Source organism: Chlamydotis macqueenii, chromosome 1 (genome assembly GCF_036417535.1).
Source record: "Chlamydotis macqueenii isolate bChlMac1 chromosome 1, bChlMac1.mat, whole genome shotgun sequence".
Classification (NCBI taxonomy): Eukaryota; Metazoa; Chordata; class Aves; order Otidiformes; family Otididae; genus Chlamydotis; species Chlamydotis macqueenii.
The window spans coordinates 3,915,487-3,937,739 of record NC_141556.1 but is presented as its reverse complement, the minus strand read 5'-3'; the positions used below and the strand labels follow the sequence as shown (position 1 = coordinate 3,937,739).

General features: G+C 40.3%; 1 protein-coding gene across 4 annotated transcripts in view; it reads left to right on the top strand.

Annotated features, from left to right (window-relative positions):
- The window catches only part of MKLN1 (muskelin 1), a 100,990-nt gene that overhangs the window by 59,323 nt on the left and 19,414 nt on the right, over window positions 1-22,253 (top strand). For all 4 annotated transcript variants that reach the window (XM_086744589.1, XM_086744596.1, XM_086744601.1 and 1 more), the window contains 3 exons: window positions 11,511-11,723; window positions 13,620-13,841; window positions 15,653-15,782. In XM_086744589.1, the coding sequence (XP_086600715.1) occupies window positions 11,511-11,723; window positions 13,620-13,841; window positions 15,653-15,782 (565 nt within the window). The remainder of the gene's footprint in view (window positions 1-11,510; window positions 11,724-13,619; window positions 13,842-15,652; window positions 15,783-22,253) is intronic.

The following is a 22,253-nucleotide window of genomic DNA, read 5'->3' as shown; positions in this document are numbered from 1 at the left end:
AAATGTTCTAGCTAGTATTCTTTCTACAAAATGTTAAAGGCTTTCAGATATGCCTGACCAGCTTCTCCAGTGATTTCCACATGGGCAGCCTAAAACAAAAAGACCCTATTGAGGGAGAAGTACCTCAATTTTTTAAATAAACTTTTTTGAAAAGGTTTTCAGCTTGTAAAGGTAACTTGTTATTTGTTTGTGCTTCCTTGTGTGCCTAAGGAGCTCTATCCTCAACTCCTGTTTATTTATCTTTGACTTTTTCTTTTTTTTTTTTTTAAATAAAAGATCATCCATACTATGTTTTAAAATGACTGAGTCTTGACTTTTTCAGTTCCATCCCTAGGTGCCTGTAGTTCTTGCTTCCAGCATGAAAAAAGTGCAGAAAACCAGCCAAACTTCAGTTATTCCTAAGACCAGATGTTTCAATGTGTGGAGGTCCCTTTCCTCCACATGTTGATATTGAAGTCAGTCCCATAGAGGAGGGAGTACTTAAATAAATGCATTATGTACGATGTTCTGAAGGCTGCAAAACCTTGGCATTGCTGGAGCTTGTGTGTGCCAGTCTTCAGATTATATGTGGATTTCCAAACCGTCGTAAAGCCTTCAGTTGCAAAGGCTGTGACTTGTAAACTGCTTTTACATCTTGAAGTAATACATCACGCATAGTTGATTTGTGGTGTTTATGTTCTGATAAAAGTCACCACTTCAGCTCTAGCTTATGATGAGCTTTCTGCTCTGATCTCTGATCTGGAATGCGACTTTGTTGTACTTAAATGACTTTATTAGGAAGTATTGCATCATCTGATTCCCTGAAAATTGCAGCTGAGGCAGTATGCAGAGACATGCTGGGGTGGCTGTGAATGCATCTCAGGGAAGGTGACATGTTATTCAACTGCTTAAAGTATTACAGAATTTTCAGGTGAGGATTAGCGAAGCGATAGATATTGGTGTAAGGAATACTGATTTATATCCTTTTAGGTTTTAAAGAGACGGAAATATGCACCTGTAAGAAAAGAGCTAGCTGGAATTTCTGGAACTCTGCATTTCGCACTGAATGCATGGGGGAGAAAAGATTTTAAAGAAATGGGAGAATATGTGGGGGTGGAAGGTGGGAGGAAAGCTTCTTCTCTTGCCAGCAAGTTGAAAGTAGCTTCATACACCAGTCAACTTTTGCCTTGGGAGTAGAGTAGTCTCTTATTTCAGCTAGGCTGTGAAAGACTTCCGTTACATTAACACTCCTCAAGCTGTACAAACACAGAAATCTCTAAATATCAGTTATCCTGGTATGGTAACATAGGGGAAGTGTTCTCAAGTAGCATAATAGACAAATCCTTAGCTAAACTGTCTGGGTAATTACATGCTTGAAAATGTAGTAAGTTTTTGTGGACCTTGCTGCTAATAATGAATGTATTTCTGCCACCGAGTTTTGGAGTTGTTAGGGCTTAATTTTTCTGGACTCTCTCCAGAGGATATCCTGGCAGAATGGATAGTGCCTTGATATGTTGAGTTCTCAGACCTGAAAGAGTTAGTGTGCTTAATAGGACTTAATCCATGAATTTTTCAGGACATGTATGTGATGGATATTTTATCCTGGGATAAAATCCTGATACTGGAATTCAGGAACTGTTGAGTTCTAGTCTTCACATTGCCCCATGCGTGCTTTGTTTTCAGTGCTCTGTCTTAAAAGCTCCTCTACACATGCTTGCTGCCATGCTTTATGCTTAATATATGGAAGAGAAGGGTTTAGCGTGGTGCTGCACAGACCTCCAGTGAAAATACTTGTGCTGTTACTTGACTGGTTTTCCTCTGTGTAGATTATTGCAAAACTGAAGATGCCTTGTCTCTCAAACTATGACACAGCAGAAACGAGCTGTGTGCTGCACTTCCCATGGTAATTGGTGTGGTTCCTGCAGCTGAGTATACCTAAATTATGTTCTGAGAATAGCTGAAAGATGATAGAAACAAAAATATCAGAAGCGACATCTTTCATCATCTGTCACTTAATTCAAAAGAAGGCCTGGCAGTCTTCACAGTTCTGTTTTCTTTTCAGTGCTGAAAATATTCAATTCTAATACATATATATATTTATATATATTTTTTATTATTTTTTTCTTTTTTTGTCTTGCCATGTTGCTGTAATAGTTAAGAGAGGAAGCCTGCGTTAAACTGTACTTAGTATCTGTATCCCTGAGATGGCACTCTCATAGCCATGGGTTAGCCTGAGGGGGAAAATTATACAACCACTTTTATGACTTTCTGACATCTCTGGTTACAAACTACTCCTTTGTCATCTGTTTAACACTGTCTTCACTTTCTCAGAGACATCTGAGAGCCTGTGGCTGTCCAAGTATTTAGACTTAAAATTTCATGTTTATCTATCACTAGCTTTTCAAGGATGATTAATTAAAACAAACAAAACACCTTCAAAAATTCTAGCCTTTCTGCATCCTCATCTTTGTGGCTAAACAGCCCATAAGTGAGTAGTTAAATTTTTTTCAGCCTGCTGGTCTGTTGATCTGCAGCTGTGACTGTAGTTAAGCCGAATAGTTTGCATCTATGGAAAAATCTCTCTTGGCTGGACCTTCACTAGCCATTGTTGCTGGTAATGAGAGGACAGCATGAACTTACGATGCTTGCGAAAATGACCTCATTCAACATCCTGCAATTGTTAATGGGGTTAGTTAAATTCGGCACACGAGGGATGTTGTCCTGAGGGCCCGTCTCTGAGCTGGTGAAAGCTCTGGTCCTGCGGTGGGTCGCCTGTTATATTTCATCAGTGTTACTGAAAGCAAAGCTGAGGAGTTGATGTGTACCAAAGCAACAATTTACTTGTTAAAATTTAAGAAGCCAGGATTTTATTCACACTGTGTCAGTGTGAGTGCTGCTCGTTTTGCAGGTCAATTTGCGTTTTGTTAGAAATAGCACAGTACTGATGTCCGTTCGCTGCAAGGTTGTCTTGCACTGAGGTATTACTTCAATGCTTCTCTTGCTTGCGTTTGTAAGTTGAATCGTGTAGGCTGGATGACTTATTTTTGACTGTAAACTGAAGTCTAGACAAGACTTTCATACGTGTCCCTGCAACTTGCTTCACATATATGAAAAAATTATTTCATGCTGTTTCTGTACTTGAAGCTCTGAGGTTTTTTTTTCCCCTTGCTTGCCTAGAAATTCTCTTGATCATACGATGCCTTGGTTTACTGCAACATAAGATCCACGGTGTTATGCATTTCTGGAAGGCCTTGATGGTGCCTTGATGTGAGAGCACGTAGCTCAGAAAAGACCCAGGAATGTGGCTCTGTACTGGCAGTCACGCAGGCATCAGTTGCCAAAGTTGTTTCTGTAGGTAAGCTCATGCAACGCAGCTGTCAAAAGCAGAATGCTGGTGCTTCAGGACGTTCATGAGACAATTCATAGGGCATGTTTTATTTCTTTAGAGGTGTGTTAATTAGGATTCATCAGAAGCCAGTAGATAATGTGCTAACTCATTCCTTTATGAAAACACTCTGGAATTAGTTGTTTCTGCAAGCAGGCCTGCTGGGAGACTAATTTTAACGGGTAATCTCATGGGAATAGAACATTAAGCGTCTATTCGTTTTCATAGCAATGCTCATGTGCTGCACAGAGTCTGTGCTGTGCTGAACCTGCACTGATCCCTGAAGGATGGAGCAAACGGTCTGAGTCTGACATAGGACTGGAAGGGATGGACCCTTCAGGGGTCATCAAATCCAGCCCACTGCTATCATAAGGATCACATCATATGATCTCTGAGCTTAATCATTTGACTTATAAGCTCATTGAACTGTCTTTCAAAAATAGAACACCGGGCCATTTATTTTTTACTTATAGTCTAAGCAGGAAAGATCTCTTTAGGGAAGGCTCAGCTTGAGGCTGTGAAGTACCAGCAGTGACAAATTAGGACTATCCCAAATGTGTGTATGCTTTTAGGAAGGGAAAAAAAAAAGGTTCACCCTGTCTATTTTTTTGTTTTCCCACCTTAAAGAGATGAATCAAAACTATGTGCTAAAAGCTGCCTCTGACTTTAATCTGCTCCATCATGTCTGAGTCAGATGTCAGATGCCCAGAAGGGACTTTGCATCTAAATCTGTTTAGTTGCCTTGCTGTAGGAGGGTACTTGTAAGCAGATTAGCCATAGCTCAGATACGATGTCAACTGCCTGACCAAAGGATATCTTCCTTGTCCTAGCTGTGACTAGATTTATTACTAGTTAATTATTTGAAAATACTTGTCAGAAACTTTTTGATATCCAAACCTAATATTTGTCGTAAAACCTTTAACTGTTTTGTGTGAAAAACTGTGTAGACCCACGGCTTTCCAGTGCTGGTCCTGCGGAGTTGTAAGCATTGTGATTCTTAGCCAGGTTCTGATCTATTTAATAGGCTTCCAAAAATGTTTGTTGGCAGAACATATTTAACTTGCATACTCTCAAGGAATATTCTTTATAGCTGGTACAGCAGCTGTAAAAGTAGGTTGGAATGTCTGTTATCTTTGAGAAATAGAGGCAAGAATATCTTAGAATGGATATGTGTGGTGGCTGACCTAGAGTAACTGTTAGCTTCGTATGCTGCTTAGGCTTGTACTTAAGGCAAAATTGCAGAGTAATTGAATGAATGGACTGTATGTTCAGCATCCACAGTATGTTTGTTTTGGAGCTAGATTCCCATCTTGTCATCCCAGTTTAACCCTTTGGTGCATCTACCCCTTCTGACATTCGGAGGTTTTAAAGTCTAGTGCTGGAGGTGTCATGTCTTAGACATGAAAAGACACGTGGCACTGCTTTCTGCCATCCTACAGAGTAGGAAAAAGCAGCTGGGATGTGCTACTTGTGGGAGGGTCTTGCACCCTTAAGGAACCCTTACAAACAGTGCACACCGCTAGCCGTGTGCCCGTGCTGGGCTGCCCTGGCCGTGAGCGCTGTCGTGATGCTCCTGGTGCATGACTCAACGCGCGAGACCCTGCTCCGGGTCGTGACTTGGTGCTCCTGGCACGTGGTGGGTGATGGAATAGGCCTAAGAGGCAATGCACCAGCCTTCTGTCATTTTGCTTTGTGTTTTGGGCTGATGGGCAAGACAAATGCCCTATGCTACCATAAGAAACAATAGATTGAATTCTTTTGTTAGATTCCTGGCACCCTAGGTTGCGAGAAACTTCAAATGCCTTCTGTGAGCGACTTGTATGGGACAGAAGTGTTTTATTTTGTGTATGGCCGTAGTTGTTTCTCTTGCTGAATTTAGTACTCCTCTGGAGTAAAGCAGATTGTTTTGAGCTACAGTTTTGATGAAACATTTTGGGAGTATGTGTTAGCTGAAGACTGACATTGATAAAGCACTGACAAGCTCTAATCTTAAAAAGCGCATAGACTTGAATGATCACCAAGAACAATATGCATTTCCTTTCATTTTCAAGATTGTGGAGAACTTTCCCTTTTGTGGGGGGGGGGTTGGGTGGAGGAGGAAATGAATTATACTCTGAAACTGGGAAATGAGAGCAATTAATCTCTGCAGTTGTGTGTGGGCAGGAGGGACTATTTGTTGCCTGACAGCCTGCTCTCAGAACTGGAAACAAAGTAGGTTGTTTGTGTCTTTTTATGTCTTCGTCCTAGTTTGCTTTAGGACAAGAGCATTTACCTCATGACGCTTATTTTTGAACTTTATACTGGAGGCAGTGTTCACATTCCATTCAGTCTTTTACAGCACCGAGAAGGGAGAATTAGTCAGCTGTTCTTTGTTTTTATTTCCCTGACTCTTGAACAGGGTCCAGGCTCGCTCCTGAGGTTTTTCATCTGGATCACTCTGAATAAAACAGATTTTCTTGCAACTGAAAACCCTTTATTTGCAAAAGGCTATGATAACCACAAGAAGCCAAGCTCCCTCAGTTTTTGTTTGGGGGGGTGGGATCGGGAGTGGAACTGGCTCCCTGCAGTCCTGTTCACATTAAAGCAGGTTCGTAGGACGCTTATTTAAAAACAAAACAAAAAATGAAAGCTATCATGTTTGTGCCTTAGCAGAGCATGCCAGGATGCTGTTGCTAAGATGATGCATGCTGATTCTGGCATAAATAGTGGTTTGAGCAGACCCTACCCTAAGGAGCTGAGTCCCACTCCTTTCTCTCCTGTATAGGAACAAATCAATTATTCTATGGAGGCAGTGTTGTCTCTCGGTGCTGTTGTGTTGCTTTTTGAAAACGTTTTGTAAGTTAGTCCTTAAGTGGGATAATTGCTTTCAGCATTTGCAAGTTAAATGAAGAAAGCTCTAATTAGATTTTATAAAGTGGCTTAGCATGTTGAGAAGGCTTTTCATAAAGTATACTGTGTATTCGCTTGGCGTTGCACAATTGAATTTCGTGTAGCACTGACGAAACCAAAAAAATCCTATCTGGCCTTGGTCGCTCCTGGGCGCTTAAAGGATTGAAAGCCTGTCTTAGGTGCTCCTAGCTGTACATACTCCCTTCCTTTCTCTGCCATCCCACCCTCATCAGGGCATTTATCTGTCTTTTAGAGACCTGAGGAGTTGCAATCAAGACCAACCTGTTTAAGGAAGGATATTAGCATAGAGCGTCGAGCACAGCTTGGTATTTTATATGCAACTTTAAAACGGGGCCATGGCACTTACGGTTTAATCTGTCTTAGCTGTTATTATGCTGAGCTAATTGTACGGCGGTGCTGGGTGGCAGAGAGCCGTTTTGTTCAGGTTAGTCTTAGCTCCGTGTGGGCACTTAATGAGTTCTACACAAAACCCAACAGTGCCCATGCTTAGTAATCTTTGCTGTTGTTTGGTGTCCTGTAGGTTAGAAATGTGATATGCTAATGCTTTATTATTGCCACCGCAGCCTTGGCATAAGCGGAGGGACTGGCCAAAGCAGCGTAGCGCATTGCTTGTCGTCTGAATAAGAACTTAGCCTGGTCACAAGCTTCTTTCACGTTTGGCTTCTGCAGTGTGCGTGCCAGGAGCTTCCTGATGAGAATTGGAAAGAGTTCCCTAAGCCAGTGTTCAGATCATTTGGGCGGTTGCTGGATGTGACTTACTAGAGTCTGTTTTAACTAAGACGTGCTCTGCTTAGGAAATAATACCTCTACTAAATCAGTCTGCGTCCTTGAAGCTTCATCTCCAAAAACATAGATGCCCCATGCTAACAACTTTGAAGACAGTTCAATGAAACTAGATCTAAAGAACAAGCACTTCATGAGAAGTTTTGCATTCATTTGTTACGAGTTCAGATAACCACAGGAGAAGATGGATGCGAACTGGTCAGAACTGTTATTTATCTTCTGCTCTGCTCAAGAAGACTTACACTTGTTTAATCTTCTCTTGTTGTCTCTGTGCTGGTGAAAATGTCTTTGTTAGCTGCAGGTACGTTTGGGGATGGCAGTTAGTATGTTTATAGGAGTGACAGATATGATAGATACTTTTTGTGTGTCTGCAGTTTATCTTTGGTGCTAAGGCCCAATTTTGAGTAAGGCTATAGAGATCTCTAATAAGATCAACTCACCTTGGGATGTTAACTCCTAAATTGTCAACCAGCCTACGTCCTAGCAGGAGGGGACAAAAGGTGCTTCTCCTGTTCTCTGACCATACTTGATTTCTTCAGTCGTAGGTTACAAAGAGTTATATCTCTTATGGTCAGGTTTTCTCACTTGTTGCTTATAGAGATCAAGTTCTTTGAACAATTCTGGAATCAACAAACTCTTTCCCATTTGAATTTGATGGCACGCTTTCTCCATGACAAGTTCTAGCAGTGTGTTCTTCGAACAACAGGCTTACTGTTGTAACGGCATGAAGTATGCATCTTTTGGATGAAAATTCGCAACCACCCACAGGCTCTTGATTCACTTAACCACATGTGCCTTGGTGTTATTCATTTTCAGTGTCTGCCCATTTCTGTCTTTGTAAAGGGACTTTGTGTCCCCCTTTGAGGTATAGACATATTACAGGGACTTCCATAGTCAAATGGAGTAACTCTCAAGTGAACATGGGTTTAGGCCTTGTCCCTCTTCTGCCTCACATGTCAAACCAATGTGTACCACTTCTTAAAGGAGTTATTTACTCATATTGGTAAAAATGTAGACTAAGTTGAAAACTTTCAACAGGTTCCGTGTGATCTTGTAAATGGTATGGAGGAATAACTCCAGTTTTATTTCAGAAAAGATTATGAATTGGATAAAGTTTCCGTTATTACAAGAGATAGTTCATGCTATGGCGGGGTCTGCAAGTTGGTGAAGTTCTTAAGTGAACTTGAGGTGATGAAGTTTTTCTGCCTGTATAGATGAAATGATCAAACTTAAAACCTTTAGTAGCCCTTTAAAAAGGCAGATATTACTGTGTGAGATGTAGCCAGTATATAATTTAAGAAAGATGATGTTTTTTCTTAATTCTTTTAACATAGTGTTAGGAGTTGAAATTTATACGTTTCACCCTTAGCCAGTATAGCAACTGTGCTGTTAATGCCAAAGGCTTGAAACTGATATTGTGGATACTGAGTGTCTCAGCCTCATGGACTCATAGAATAGTTTGGGTTGGAAGGGACCTTCAAAGGTCCAACCCCCCTGCAAGGAGCAGGGACATCTCCAACCAGATCAGGTTGCTCAGAGCCCCGTCCAACCTGACCTTGAATGTTTCCAGGGATGGGGCATCCACCACCTCTCTGGGCAACCTGTGCCAGTGTTCCACCACCCTCATTGTAAAAAATTTCTTCCTACTATCTAATCTGAATCTACCTCCTTCTATTTTAAAACCATTACCCCTCATCCTATTGCAGCAGGCCCTGCTGAAGAGTTTCTCCCCATGTTTCCTGTAGGCCCCCTTTAGATACTGGAAGGCTGCTATAAGGTCTCCCTGGAGCCTCCTCTTCTCCAGGCTGAACAGCCCCAGCTCTGTCAGCCTGTCTTCATAGGAGAGGTGCTCCAGCCCTCCAATCATTTTCATAGCCTCCGCTGGACTCACTGCAACAGGTCTACATCCTTCTTATGTTGGGGGCTCCAGAGCTGAACACAGTACTGCGGGTGAGGTCTCACAAGAGCAGAGTAGAGGGGCAGAATCACCTCTCTCAACCTGCAGGCCACGCTCCTCTTGATGCAGCTCAGGATGTGGTTGACTTTCTGAGCTGTGAGTACACACTGCTGGCTCATGTTGAGCTTCTCATCCACCAGCACCCCCAAGTTCTTCTCCTCAGGGCTGCTCTTGATCCATTCTCTGCCCAGCCTGGATTTGTGCTTGAGATTGTCCTGCCGCATGTGCAGGACTTTGCACTTGGCTGTATCATGACTGGTCCCAATGTACAGACTGTCATGTCTGTACTCAGACAAATTTCAGTTCTCAATGCAGCTCTTCAAGGCAAGGCAGGTCTGTAAATAAATCACGGATTTATTCCTGAAAGTGCCATGGATATCATTTAAGCAAATCAGGATTTACTTTTAGCCCATAGAGCATGGGGTGGTAAGGGAGTGGCGGGAGATACTTAAATCAGCAGGTTCAATTAAAAACTGCAATGACCTGACAAAGAGAGGAGAGTCAGGAAGCACAGGTGGGTCTTAATGTTTCAGCTAAGTGACAGCTGTGCCAAGAGAAATGTGTGCTCTTTGGCAGGGGAACAATGGCATATCCTTAAATGTCCCAGCTGCAGAACTAGAGATTGATTTTTGTCCACTGAGATTACTTTCTTATGAATCGGAGGCAACCTGTGTGAATACTCAAATTGGTACTTTTCATGCAAAGAAACGACCCTTTGTGTTTGGAACAGGGTCCTTTGGGAGATACTGGTTTATATTTTCTAGGAACAAGGTAAAGTATGTTGTCACCTTCTCTTTTGACTTCTTCCACGTGACCAAAGGCAATTAATGAACGACTGTTACATTTCAGGATTTTATGCTAATGTTTCACTTCACCAGTATTTTTTTTCAGAAAATAAAGTTATCTTAATTACCATGAAGTAGCTAATCCTCAAAGCTGTAACCTTTGCTGACATAATGCTTCATACTTACAAAATACTAACAATTCAGTTCACCTCTTCAGATCGTTGTTTGAGTTACTGTAAACAATTTCCTGTGCCTGTTCTTTAATGAAGAAATTGAATTCTGTAATGTGAGCGGTAAAGTTTTGGCTACAAAAATTTAATGTTTCCGTTTGTATTTTATCGAACTTAGGGAAATATATTCCATCAGTGTATTTCAAGTTTCACTAATAATTTCAGTATAATTTTTTAAATGAAATGGTACCATTATGAAGATTTATTTTCTGTAAGGTGGTATTTGGTAGCACATGAAGCAAATATTGTGCTGATTATTTGATGTGGCATGACTACTTTTCTTTAATTTTAAGTCTTCTAATAAATGATGATTTCTGTTACGTCTTTGCGTAATTGCGTTATCTTTATTTTTTGACAGATTTTCATAGATTTTTTTTAATCTTTCATATTTCAATCTTCCGTACATCTTTTTTTTTTTTTTTTTAATTTCTCAATTTAAATATTACCAATTTTCATGTTGATTTCCAGACTCTCAAAGTTAGCTAACTAGTGTTCTGGTGTCCACATTTATAAAGTGCCAAAGTTATACAAACTTAGGTGAAATAAACAACTCTACGATTTATCCGTAAGCAGGATGCAATTTTTTTTTTTTTTCCTTAGTCTGATCTTGAGCAAATATGACTTTGCACATCTTGATTTCTAGGATTTTGGAGTACAGGAATATCACTCTCAGGCTTCAGGAAGAGTGTACGAAGGCTCTTAAAATGAGATTTGGGAAGCAGAAGGGACACTGCCCAGTACTGCGCAGCATCGTTGTAATATCATTGAATAAGTTACTCTGATTTAAGTTGAGCACTGCTGGATGGATAAGCACATAATAATTTGACAGGGGCCCTCTGTGTTTCACTGGAAGATCATAACTCACAGCAGTTCTGCTTACCGTGGGAAACTTTCTTGTAGTTGGAGGCTGGAATGGCCGTATCTGTTTGTGAAGGACAGGGAGTGCTTTTGTTACCTTCAAAGACCCATTACGGGATATGATTGCTTGTGGGAGTGTCTGGTTATGATCTGTTAGAAAACAGCCTATTAATAAAACAGAGGCTCTGGCAATAGAGCACTTCTTGGTCTTCTTCCTATGTAGTTATTTATAGGCTGCGACATCTTAATTTGCCTCTCGTGCATCAACTTCTGTTATTGTAAAAGATCAAGTAGCTTTCACATGCCTCTGAGAATCACTTCTGGAGGAAAGTCTGTTTTCTAAGGAATCTTACAAAAAGGCTTCAAGTCATAAATTTGTTGTGAGAAACGTGTGAAGGTTTTTGCTAGTGTCTTTCTAAAGGACGAAAGTTATGGAATGTACTATTATATAGATATTTGTATGTTAAGCCTGTAACTGTCTGATTACAAGCAAATTTTCTTGACTTCTCAAACGATTTCCAGGTACTGATAGTGCTTATTTGCCCTTAGTGAGTGCGCAGTGACCTCTCTGGAGCAATATTAATGACATTATTCTCTATTTTTGTGGTCCTTTTCTTTATTAGAGTGGCCCTAGTGCCAGATCTTGTCACAAGATGTGCATTGATATTCAACGAAGGCAGATCTACACGCTGGGACGCTATCTGGATTCCTCCGTGAGGAACAGCAAATCTCTGAAAAGTGACTTCTATCGCTATGATATTGACACAAACACATGGATGTTACTGAGTGAAGACACTGCAGCGGATGGAGGTCCAAAGCTGGTGTTTGATCATCAGGTCAGCTACACTGATGCTCTTAGTCCAAGTTCTCAGTGTTTGCAAATCAATTTTGATCGTAGCCTCCTGCAATTTAGATGTGTCGCACCAGGTAACGTAGCAGTGACGAGAAAGGTTGTGATTTGCACTCAGTTAACTTCTAATAGCATTTTTGTCTAGTGCCATTAACTACTGGTATTGTAATCAAATTGACTCAGAAGAATCATAAAAACCTTTACAAACTAATTCATTTTTATTAAGACACATTTTACTAAGGCTCAAAGCACAGTTCATCTGTTTTTAATCAGTCTTGTTGAGCTGGGTTTGCAGATCTGGCTACTCAGAGGGCGTTGGGTAACAACTTGCAAAGCTGTGTATGGTACCTCTGGAAGAAGACTGTAAACAAGCCACTGAAATGAGGCCAACAGGATTTGTTCAAAATCCATTATCTCTTAAAATTTGTAGAACGTGCTTGCTTTGTAGAGATTTAAGCGCCTTAGAGGAGTGTCTAGTAATTTTTTAAAAAGCCGCACCTGTCCATGTGTTCAAACTGAATACTTTTTAACTTATGTTGTGTGATTAATGAGTTTTGAGTACTTGAAAAAGGTAGTTTGTTCTTAATTGATTTTTATAAAGCATAGCCAGGAAACAGCATGTCAAATGTACGCGATTTAAAGCAGCCCAAGCACTGCTTTTATTGGTACTAGCTGTTTTGTAACCAAAGCTGCTGTTTGCCAGCACAATATGCGTTTCTGCTGACACCGAAAATTAAAGATACCTGTTGTCTGCAGAACAAAAGCCAATCAGTCTTTCTGGTCTATTAATAACTAAGACCGGTCTCCCAGGTGTCAGGGAAAAGGCAAAAGTAAATTGTCAGCTGGCAAGGCTACTCTGGGTACTCTGCCTGCTTCTGAAATTGTTTCTTTTTTTCCCCTGCTGTCTCTTAGGAAAGAATGTCCTCCCTGAATTCTTTATCAATCTGCAGCTCTTTCTCTTCTCTCCCTCAGTACCTACTGCGATAGCAGTTTTTGTTTAACCTTCACAAAAATGTGCTGCACTACAAGTGTTTTGTGTAGGTTTTGCTGAGTAGCATCTCTGTCTTACTGTAATCTCATCTGGTGTTTTTTGGTTGTTTTAGGTTTTGTGGTTTTTTTTCTTTTATTTTTTTTTTTTCTCTCCTCCTCCCTGGTGTTTTGTGTCCCTCTGGGTTGCCCTGTATCTGAAAACATCACCTGGAGTCCAGAAGTTTTGTTGGATTTGTACCGCGATGCACCTCTTGTGCCATAACCTGAATTCAGGCTTTGGTATAAACATATTTCTGCTGCAACCTCATCAAAAATCCTTGGCCAGGTTACAGCCCTACGTGATGTTGAAGGAATGGGGGTAAACACAGCAGTAAATAAATGCTTGGGATGGAATCTGAGTAGCAAATTGCAGGCTGGCTTTGGATGGGTTGAGTGGTGGTCAGTAAATGAGCAGCGATTTTTTTTTTTTGTTTTGTTTTTATTATTTTTCCCCTTGCATAGCCATTGTCAAAGGCGATTTTTGGTTAACTTTGACAGGATTGGCTATGGATCCTGGTGAAAAATTCTAATGTATTTTTCCTTACAATCAGCAGCTGGAGTCAAGTTTTTAATGTGATGAAGGGTGCGTGTAGCCTATTTCTTTTATATTTTTTTTTTCTTATTAAATAATCAAGTTAAAATTAGACTCACAGTTTAAAGAGACTGTTTTCTGAGATTAATACCCGTCAGCCGTGAAGACACAGGTATTCTTTTCTGTTCATTAGAGGTTCAGGAGACATGCAGAGCACTGTCTTACTAGGTATGGCTTGCAGGGGAGGTATGTTTAATCTCAAATCTTAGCGTGTTCAAGTCTTAATATGCTGGCTTAAAACTGTTTCTCTCATTCTTACAGATGTGTATGGATTCTGAAAAACACATGATCTATACCTTCGGCGGCAGAATTCTGACCTGCAATGGCAGCGTTGATGACAGCAGAGCCAGTGAACCACAGTTCAGTGGATTGTTTGCTTTTGACTGCCAGTGTCAGACATGGAAACTTCTGAGAGAGGATTCCTGTAATGCCGGACCTGAGGATATCCAGTCTCGAATAGGACACTGTATGTTGTTCCATTCTGTAAGTATCCATACCGTGCTTTGATTCATGATGCCTGACTTTAAGGAGAACATCTGTTCTTGATTTTTCTGGCAAGTTTGAAGCTCTTTAATCTCCCAAGCGGTGTGTTGTCTCACTTGATTTTATGTTCGCTGACATTCTGATGTGTCTTTGGTAAGTGCAGGTGGTATTAATTCAAATCTTGGAGCTTTCATGACTTCAACTGAAGAATTTCAAGTGAAAAGCAAGGTGAATTTTAAAGAGTTGATTTTAGTTGAGTAATGGTAAATAGACCCAAAGGCTATAGTTCCGTTTGATCTAGAGTTTTTCTTTTAAAGTTGGTAGAAGCTTCTGGTCTAGTAAATACCCTCTGTGGTTACTGGAGTGGTGAACTTGGCTAGTGCAGGGGCTTACTGGGTGTGTATTGAGGAGCACAGGCCTCATATTCCTCTGTGCTGAGCACCCAGCTGCTGCTTGTTGTCTGTTAGCAGCTGGACACAGATGGCATTACGGACACTTCATCCAGAGCCTTATGGAAAGGCAGAGGGATGAGGGGAGAGGGAACTGTGCAGCGCTTTATTTATTATTGGGTGTTAAAGCCCGCGAATCCTCCATTGCCTTTCCAGTTGTGCCCAGGAACCACATGTTTGCTAAGTGCAGAACATGGGAACTGTGGAGTGTTTTGCTGGAATTAAACTCTGACTTGGGGGTGGGGAGAAAGAGAAGTTAAATTAATATTGTGGCATTCAAGTGTGTACTAATACCACCAGTTGAAAACTGACCAGTTTGAACAGTTTACGGAGTTGATTTATATTTCTCTTTCAAATGAAAGATCAGAATTTTTATAGTGAATACTGTGCTTTTAAATCTTTCAATTTCATTTTTGTTTTGAATGGCTCTCTAAAATCTGGTCAAAACCATATTGTATCTGGTCTAAAACCTGATTAAAACCACATGAAATTCCACACAGGTACTAGAGGATTTTTCAAGTGTGTCTGTGGTAAATGTAAGAATACAGATTTTTGTAAGCATGGGTCATGGAAGTTTAGGTCCTTTGCTGTTTTCTCAACCATTTGAAAGAAAAATAATCTCCCTCTTATGGACTTTCCACTTGGCAAACTTGAAAGAAGTAATAAACCTGTTATTCTTGGCTTGCTGTTTGTTATTTGCCTGTTCCGAGTTTAGTAACATGCTGGTACCTGGATGGTTTTTCTTACAGTCTGTCTTTTGTTCCTGTTTTTTTTAATGACAAAATTGTTATCTAATAGGTTTTACATGTGGGGACTTTTAATATTAAACTTGAAAAATTAATTACTGTTTTAACATTCTGAAGTCATAGGTTGATCAGGCAAAAAGCTACAGCAGTTAATTAACTGTGTACAATCTGCGTGGTCATTCTCAAGCTGAAACTCTGTTGGATCCAGGTTTGTGGCTTCATATAGATTGTGAAAATGAAGTCCTTAAAACTGCATTTGTAAGAGGCTTTTTGGAGTGGAGAAGCTATGAGCCTTTAATGGTTTAGCTTTTTAAACTGAGAAATCATTAATTAAAGAATCAAGAAGATCAAGGATCCAATGAAGAATTCTCAGGTTTCTATTGAGTTAGATAATAAACTGTTCTGCATAATTGTTCCCTGTGAATCTTTGCAGAGATGGAGGTAAAAGATATTTACTAAATAAAGATAGGTGGACTTGATAGTTAAGGTATGATTTAAAACTTATAAGAAACATATCTATTACTCTCTGATTCATTTGTGGTTTTGTTAATGGTCACAGTTGGCCAACATATTTTCTTGAGCTTGGTAAAGACATACTTGTTTTTTTCCGTTCTAGAAAAATCGCTGCTTATATGTATTTGGTGGCCAGAGATCGAAGACTTACTTGAATGACTTCTTCAGCTACGATGTCGACAGCGATCATGTGGATATCATATCAGATGGCACTAAGAAAGATTCAGGGATGGGTAAGAGTATAACTACATGGTCATTTCATCCCGTTAGCACAAATGAGAAATATGTTGTTAAGTAGGTGAAAGGCCAGCTTCAGTGTCCTGTGGTATCAAGTTAGCATCTTTAACTAGCCCTGTGTACCCACATAAACTCCACAGTATATAGATTAAACTTATGCTGGCTCTTTTGTCCTTCCTGTCATTTGACGCTTACCATCTTCAGCACAATACAAATAATTGATGCATGAAACCAGATAGCCCCTTAGAAGAAAAAAAAATCAGGAAAATAAGAACGGAAAATACCTCCATTGAAACTCTAGCAAAGACAAAAGCAAAAGGCTGAAAATTTTTTTTCTTTAAACCAGGAAAGGAGAACGCTTTTTCCCCTAGTTTTCACCAAGTGACAGGTGCCATAAAATAGAAGTAATCTGCTTGGTTTGAGATGCAGAAAGGCAGGTAAGAAGCTCAGCAACAGAGAATTCAAGTAGAGGGACAGAGTTATTTTGCTTGGCAGGAGCTGACTATAAAGATGAGATCTGTTCCTCTGTTATTCTTGTACTAAATTCTCAGGGAGGGACAAAAAAAAGTAGGAAGAGGGAATAAGGCTTCAGTCCTGTTTGGTTCGTACCCCTGGAGCTACAGACACCAGGCATAGATCTGTATACCAAAAACCTTTAAAAATACCCAAAAGGCATCTTAACACAACCATAAACAACGAGTTTTATACCTCTTCTCCTCAAATGACGTTGGAAGAAAGGAACTCTTTTCTAAAAAGATTTCTGCATGTATAAGCACATGATTTTCAGCATACGGCTCAGAAGGGAAAATTTGTGTTGCAGTGTGTTCTACTATAGGCGAGAAGTTATGAATATTTCTCATATTATGTATATTTATCCTAAATCTTGTTTGCTCTTCTTCCAGTTACCAAAATTCAAGGAAGCAAATTTATCTTGAGTTTAGGCTGCTCTCCTGATTTTGATCAGGCTTAATTTTTAGCAAGTAATTTTGCTGAACTTTTGAAGTAAATTACTGATGGTTATGAGTTATTGTTTGCTCATTAATTTAGTTATGCCAGTAAGGGAGAAGAGTACCCAAGCTCTTATTCTCTGGAGTCATTTATTTACTTGAGTGCTTCCAAGAAAGAACCAGCTTGTATTGTTGACGATCTCCTTTATTAAGGTGCCTGCATGTTGCCTGCTGCTGCTCTGCACACACCCACGCACTGTTTGTAGTCCTTAGAGCTTTTAAAGGATTATTTTTTTTTCCATGAAATTGTTAGTGTTCTGCCATTTTGCTTTTTTAAAACTAAATTTCTTTATTGCCATAAGCTTTAAAACATGTGGCTTTAAGCTGGCGCCTGTGTCTACTTCAGATTTAAAGATACTGAACTTGCTGTATGGCTGGAGAGAACACTGAGCTCTGCTTCTCATTAACTGCAAGGTTCAGTTAAGCAAACGAGACTTTAATATTTAGCCCTCCTCCCCATTCCCACAGGCCCCAAAGTAGTGAATAGTAAGACTTTGTAAGAAAAAGAATCATTGGAAATAATTCATGAGTAGATTTTCAGTTTACTGTTCTCCTGTGTGTAGAAAGTAAACAAACTGATTTGAACATTTCCCTTGCTTTTGAAAGAAAATGCTAGGATTACTTGCATTTTAGCAGGAAGAGAACAAAGTGCTTGTGACATTCAAACAGCGAATGCTGACAGCAGCATTTTCACCCCAAAAAGCAAGTCTTTATGGTGCTCTTGTTAGGTGGTGATACACCATTTTAATTTGCGTGAACAAAGTGATTCTCTGGCTGGTCGCTGTGAAGTTTTAAGCTGCTCGGTGTGATGAGTCAAGTTGAGGATGCCTGACCTAAATGTTCCTATAAAGTCTCATGATTACATTTTGTTCCTGGCTCGCATGTGGCATTCAGTTCTATTCTTAGTTGAGCTATTTTGATTTTTACCCTTTCTAAAAGAACTTAATTGTGCATTTGTTTAAAATTTCCGTTAGAATAGTGAGAAGATTTTTTTTTTAAAGTAGTAAAATGTATAGTTAAGGAATGTCATTTAAATGGAGTTGTTGCAATGCTGGAAAACTACCGTAATGATATGTTGGTTTTGCTGCTCTTGTCTTCTGGATGAGTTATTTATGCTGTTTAGTGTTTCTCTGCTCTTAGCTGTGCTTTTCATGTTGATGCTGGAACCAGTTCCTTGTATAGGTGATGAGTTTGAGAGAATATTGAGTGATAAGTTTCACTTAAATTTTCTTAATTGGGAGTAAAAGGCAATAATTTTAGCAAGTTGAGATGTGCTTTTTTTCATTCCTGGGAAATGTTCAAGTTTGATCAAAGTACAATTCCTAAAAGATGAGTCTGCGCACGGCTTTGCCTATGAAAAAAGTCTCCTGGGTCGACCTGCTTTGAACGTGGGTAAGCTGTGCAGCTCTTCATGTCTGACAAATGCCATTTGCCAGTGAGCATGGGTTCTTTCTCCAGCTCATTGCATAAAGAAACTGAATACTTTCCCTTTGCTGTAAAAGGAGGGTACTACAGTGAAATTAGGCCATTAGGGGTGGCTATTTTTCTGCTGCATGGTATCTGTTAGGAGCAAGAAATGTGTTAGTTCAGCTAGAGAATGGACAAAATGGGACTGAGGAAAAGAGAATACAGCTTTGATAACGAATTGCGTGTGAAGAAAGGCAGTAGTGGTACAATCTGGGGGAAGTGTAGTACAGCTGAAGAGCCTGTGCTTGGAGGAGAGGCAGAAATGTGCGTGTTGATAGGCATTACCCTATTAGAGAAGTCATATGCTTTTAATTACTTAAAACCCAACACACAAACAACAACAAACTCCAAACCCAGCATGTATATACCAGAGTGTATCTCTGAAGCATACACATGGTCTAGAGGTGCCACCAGTATCAGATGTCTTCAAAAGGCTGTACTGACAGCTTGCCTGACTTGCTTAGCACACAGTCCATGACTGATCAGTCATTTCGGGTCTAGGGGAGCTAATGGGAACACTTGTGGTCAAGGTTCCTGTGATAATCCTGTTTAGCCCTGACTCAGGTGGTGTGAAGAGCTGTTGGTCAGAGGGAGAATTTCCTTCTGCAGGAGAATCAAGATCATCTCATATCCTTTGGCATCCAAAGTCAAATGAGAACAAGCCTTATACGTTATTTCAGCTCCTTTTAGTGGTGAAGTAGTTCTAGTGGGCAAACTGCAAATATTTTTTTAGCTACCGGTGTAGTTCTCAGGTCCTTTGCTGGGGCAGGTGCTTGTTCCAGTTAGAGAGCTGTGCACCTGGCAGCCGGGAGGTTTAATGGATAAGCACCACGGACAGAGGCGACACAGCCCCGTCCAGGAAATCCTGGTTTGAAACAAGACGATGTCAGGAAAAGCAGCAATCAAAATACAAGTGCAGCTAGTCCAACATGGCCAGGATTCAACTCAGACAAGCAGTCTGAATATCCCATTTTGACTGTCTCATTGTGACACCTGACATGTTTTGCCCTTTTTCAGTTTAAGATCTGCCTTGCTAGTGGTCAGCATGTGTCTTGCCATGGAAACACCTTGTTTTGTGTGGTGTCAGGTGCTTCTCTGAACCAGTCTCAGAATACTCTCTTCCTACTGCGATGGTGAGGAGGAGAGCAGGCAGTCACCAAATCCTAAGCGTGCTCTACAGAGATGGCATAGCAGCAGAATTCCATTCAGATTTACTGACTTGTTTTTTCCAAAATCTCACGTTGCTTGGGAGAGAACTGAATGTTGGACATCAGGTTGTTGCTTTTTCAACATGACAACCAAACTGTTCAAATGGTCTCCTTAGCTGCTCCTTGGCTGACTGCCAAACGCCATCTCATCAAGAGGATAATCATTATCTTGCTGTGTCAACAGCTGGCCTGCGTGCTATCTCTATCACTCATCAAGGTTTGCTCCATTAAAGTTCAAGGGAGGTGCTGCTTCAGTTTTATATGGATTACAAATACTGGTATGGAGTAACGTGCTGACCTGCCACTTCTTTTAAATTAATCCATCAGGGAGGTGCCAGGTTCTGGTAAACACCAATAGCCATGTGATGTAGCTTTCTTCTATTTTTTTAATCACGAGGCATCACAAGGAGGAAGGATACTTGCAAGTCACTTGTAGCGGGATTAGCAGTAACGTGTTCTGAGGGTTTCGTAACTTAGATGGCACTGAAAGGCTATCAATGAACTTGCTTCCCGTAATTATCCTTCATGAATCCTTCAGAGGTGATCTGTAGACTAGAAACTTTATTTCGGTGTTTTGCCAATGCTGTGTTTCAAAGCATGTTTAAAAACGTGCTATAGTATCCCCTCAAATGAGAAATATGAGATTTAATTTCCAAATTTCTATCCAGTTCTAACCACATGTGTGAACTCTGATTTACTGGTTTGCAACCCCTACCGCTGCATTGTAAAAGATGTATTTTCTGGTTTAGATACTGGCAGCAGCCAATGTTGCGCTCAAAACAACTGTAGCTGTTTGCACATACAAGCCAAAAAATACTCAGCTTGCTGAAATGATCGCTGTGATCAAACACATGCCTATAAGTAGGGACTGTGGTAGTGGGAATGTATCCGCTGCACGATTAGGTGTCACTTTTGTGGAAAAGCTTTTCCCATGTGTTATACTTAAATGGAAATTATGTTGTATGTGGTTACACAGCATCTTATTGAGGCTTTCTCAGGAATCACCGCTGGTTTATGTAACTAGCTGCTAACTGAAGGCCTGAGTGCCTGAATATTGTTTTCGAATATTAAGGCTATGAGCTTTTTATTTTTGCTGTATAAAAATAAACAAAAAAGTTAAGTTCTGGAGAGAAGATTCAGACATCTTATTTTCAGTTTGTTACTCCCCTTCTACCCTGGACTGGTTAATGAGATTACAGGGGAAAAAAAAATGCAGTGGCACAAGAAAAGCATTCACCATCTACTGGACTTTTTGGGATTGTATTGTGTTTAGTAATTTCTCTCTACAGCTTTTGCTCTTCAATCAGTAATGTATTGTCACAGGAGCCAAGTTAATATCGCATAGCGACAGGCCAGTGCCGTGTTCAAAACAACCGGGGCTAAGTCCTCAGTTGCTGCTTTGTCCTTCGAGCTGTCTGCCCGCAGCTGAGCTGGGTGATTGCCGGGCCAGAGAGGCACTCTGAGTGGTGTGAAGTCAGTGGAGATTTGCTCCAACGCTAATTTACATCTACGTTTATATGAAGAAGCAGAAGAACGAGGGGACATCTGTGAAGCCAGTCACACCACTTTCTGCACCCCTTGGATCTGGTACACTGCAAATAATAGTTCTTGTAGGGCACTGGCGTTACTGTGTCTGACTCTCACCCCTTGTTTATGATTGAGTCTTAAAATTGAAAGAAATACGTCCTAAGCAGTCGGTTACTGTCACAGGTTCAATTTTGTCTCCCATGCAGAATTACATTTCCTTCCCAATGTGCATTTTGTTAGCTAAGTATCACCAGCACTTTTCACAAGTTTACAGCCCGTGTCCCTCTCTAATATGCTGACTGCAATCACTTGAATTATATCCAGCATTTACTGCAAGGCTGCCGCACTTGCGGATTGTGAAGCTCTCTTACCCCCTAGTGGAAGTGTTTGTCAGTCGTGAGAATTTTATGGAGCCCTTTCGCTCTCTCAAAGGTCAGACTTCCATGGAAAACATCATTGTGACGTTTCTGTTGTGTTTTAAAATATCATAGCATCTCCCTGTTACTATGTTACAGCTTTGCCTTATTTCCTCATTGTTTTATTTTCAGGGACTTGTTTACCAAATTTGTGTTGTCTTGTGGGTTTTTAAAAATGATATTATATCTAACACTCTGGTTAGGTCTTCCTCTGCAAAAGACTAGATGTCAACTTTGGCTAGCCTAAGGCGCTACTTAAATACGGTTTATACACAGTTGCTTGGGTAGGTCAAGGAGTTTATGTAAGTTGCTCCTCATCGTAGGCCCCTGCTAAATGTAAGGATATATATATTTTTATATATTATTTTTCTAGACATTCTGTTTTTCAAGCAGTCTCAAGAAGAGATTGATGTACAACTGAGGGAAGCCTGAAATTACTTGACTTGCATTTGGTTTTGCTCGTGGTTGCCGCAGATAAATCCTATTCTTGCTCTCAAGAGTAAAAAAACAGAGGCACTGAACTTTGGCGGCTTTTCCCTCCTCCATTATTTAAATAATAATTTCAGCTTCAGGAAATTGAGCATAAACTAGATACAGAATCCGTTTATTTAACAACATTTCAGTAGGAGGGATGGGAATTCCACAGACAAGTTTCATACGCTTTCTGTATCAATGGTAATATAGCTACTGTGCTCCTCATGATTATAATAATTTTCATTTCAATGAGCCTGAGGTATTAATGCTCTAAAGATTTGCATGCTTTTTTTTTTTTTCTAAAAATTCAGCATAGTCTCGAATATTCAAAGCAGCAGAAAGGGTTGCAAGGAAATTTTCCATGTACA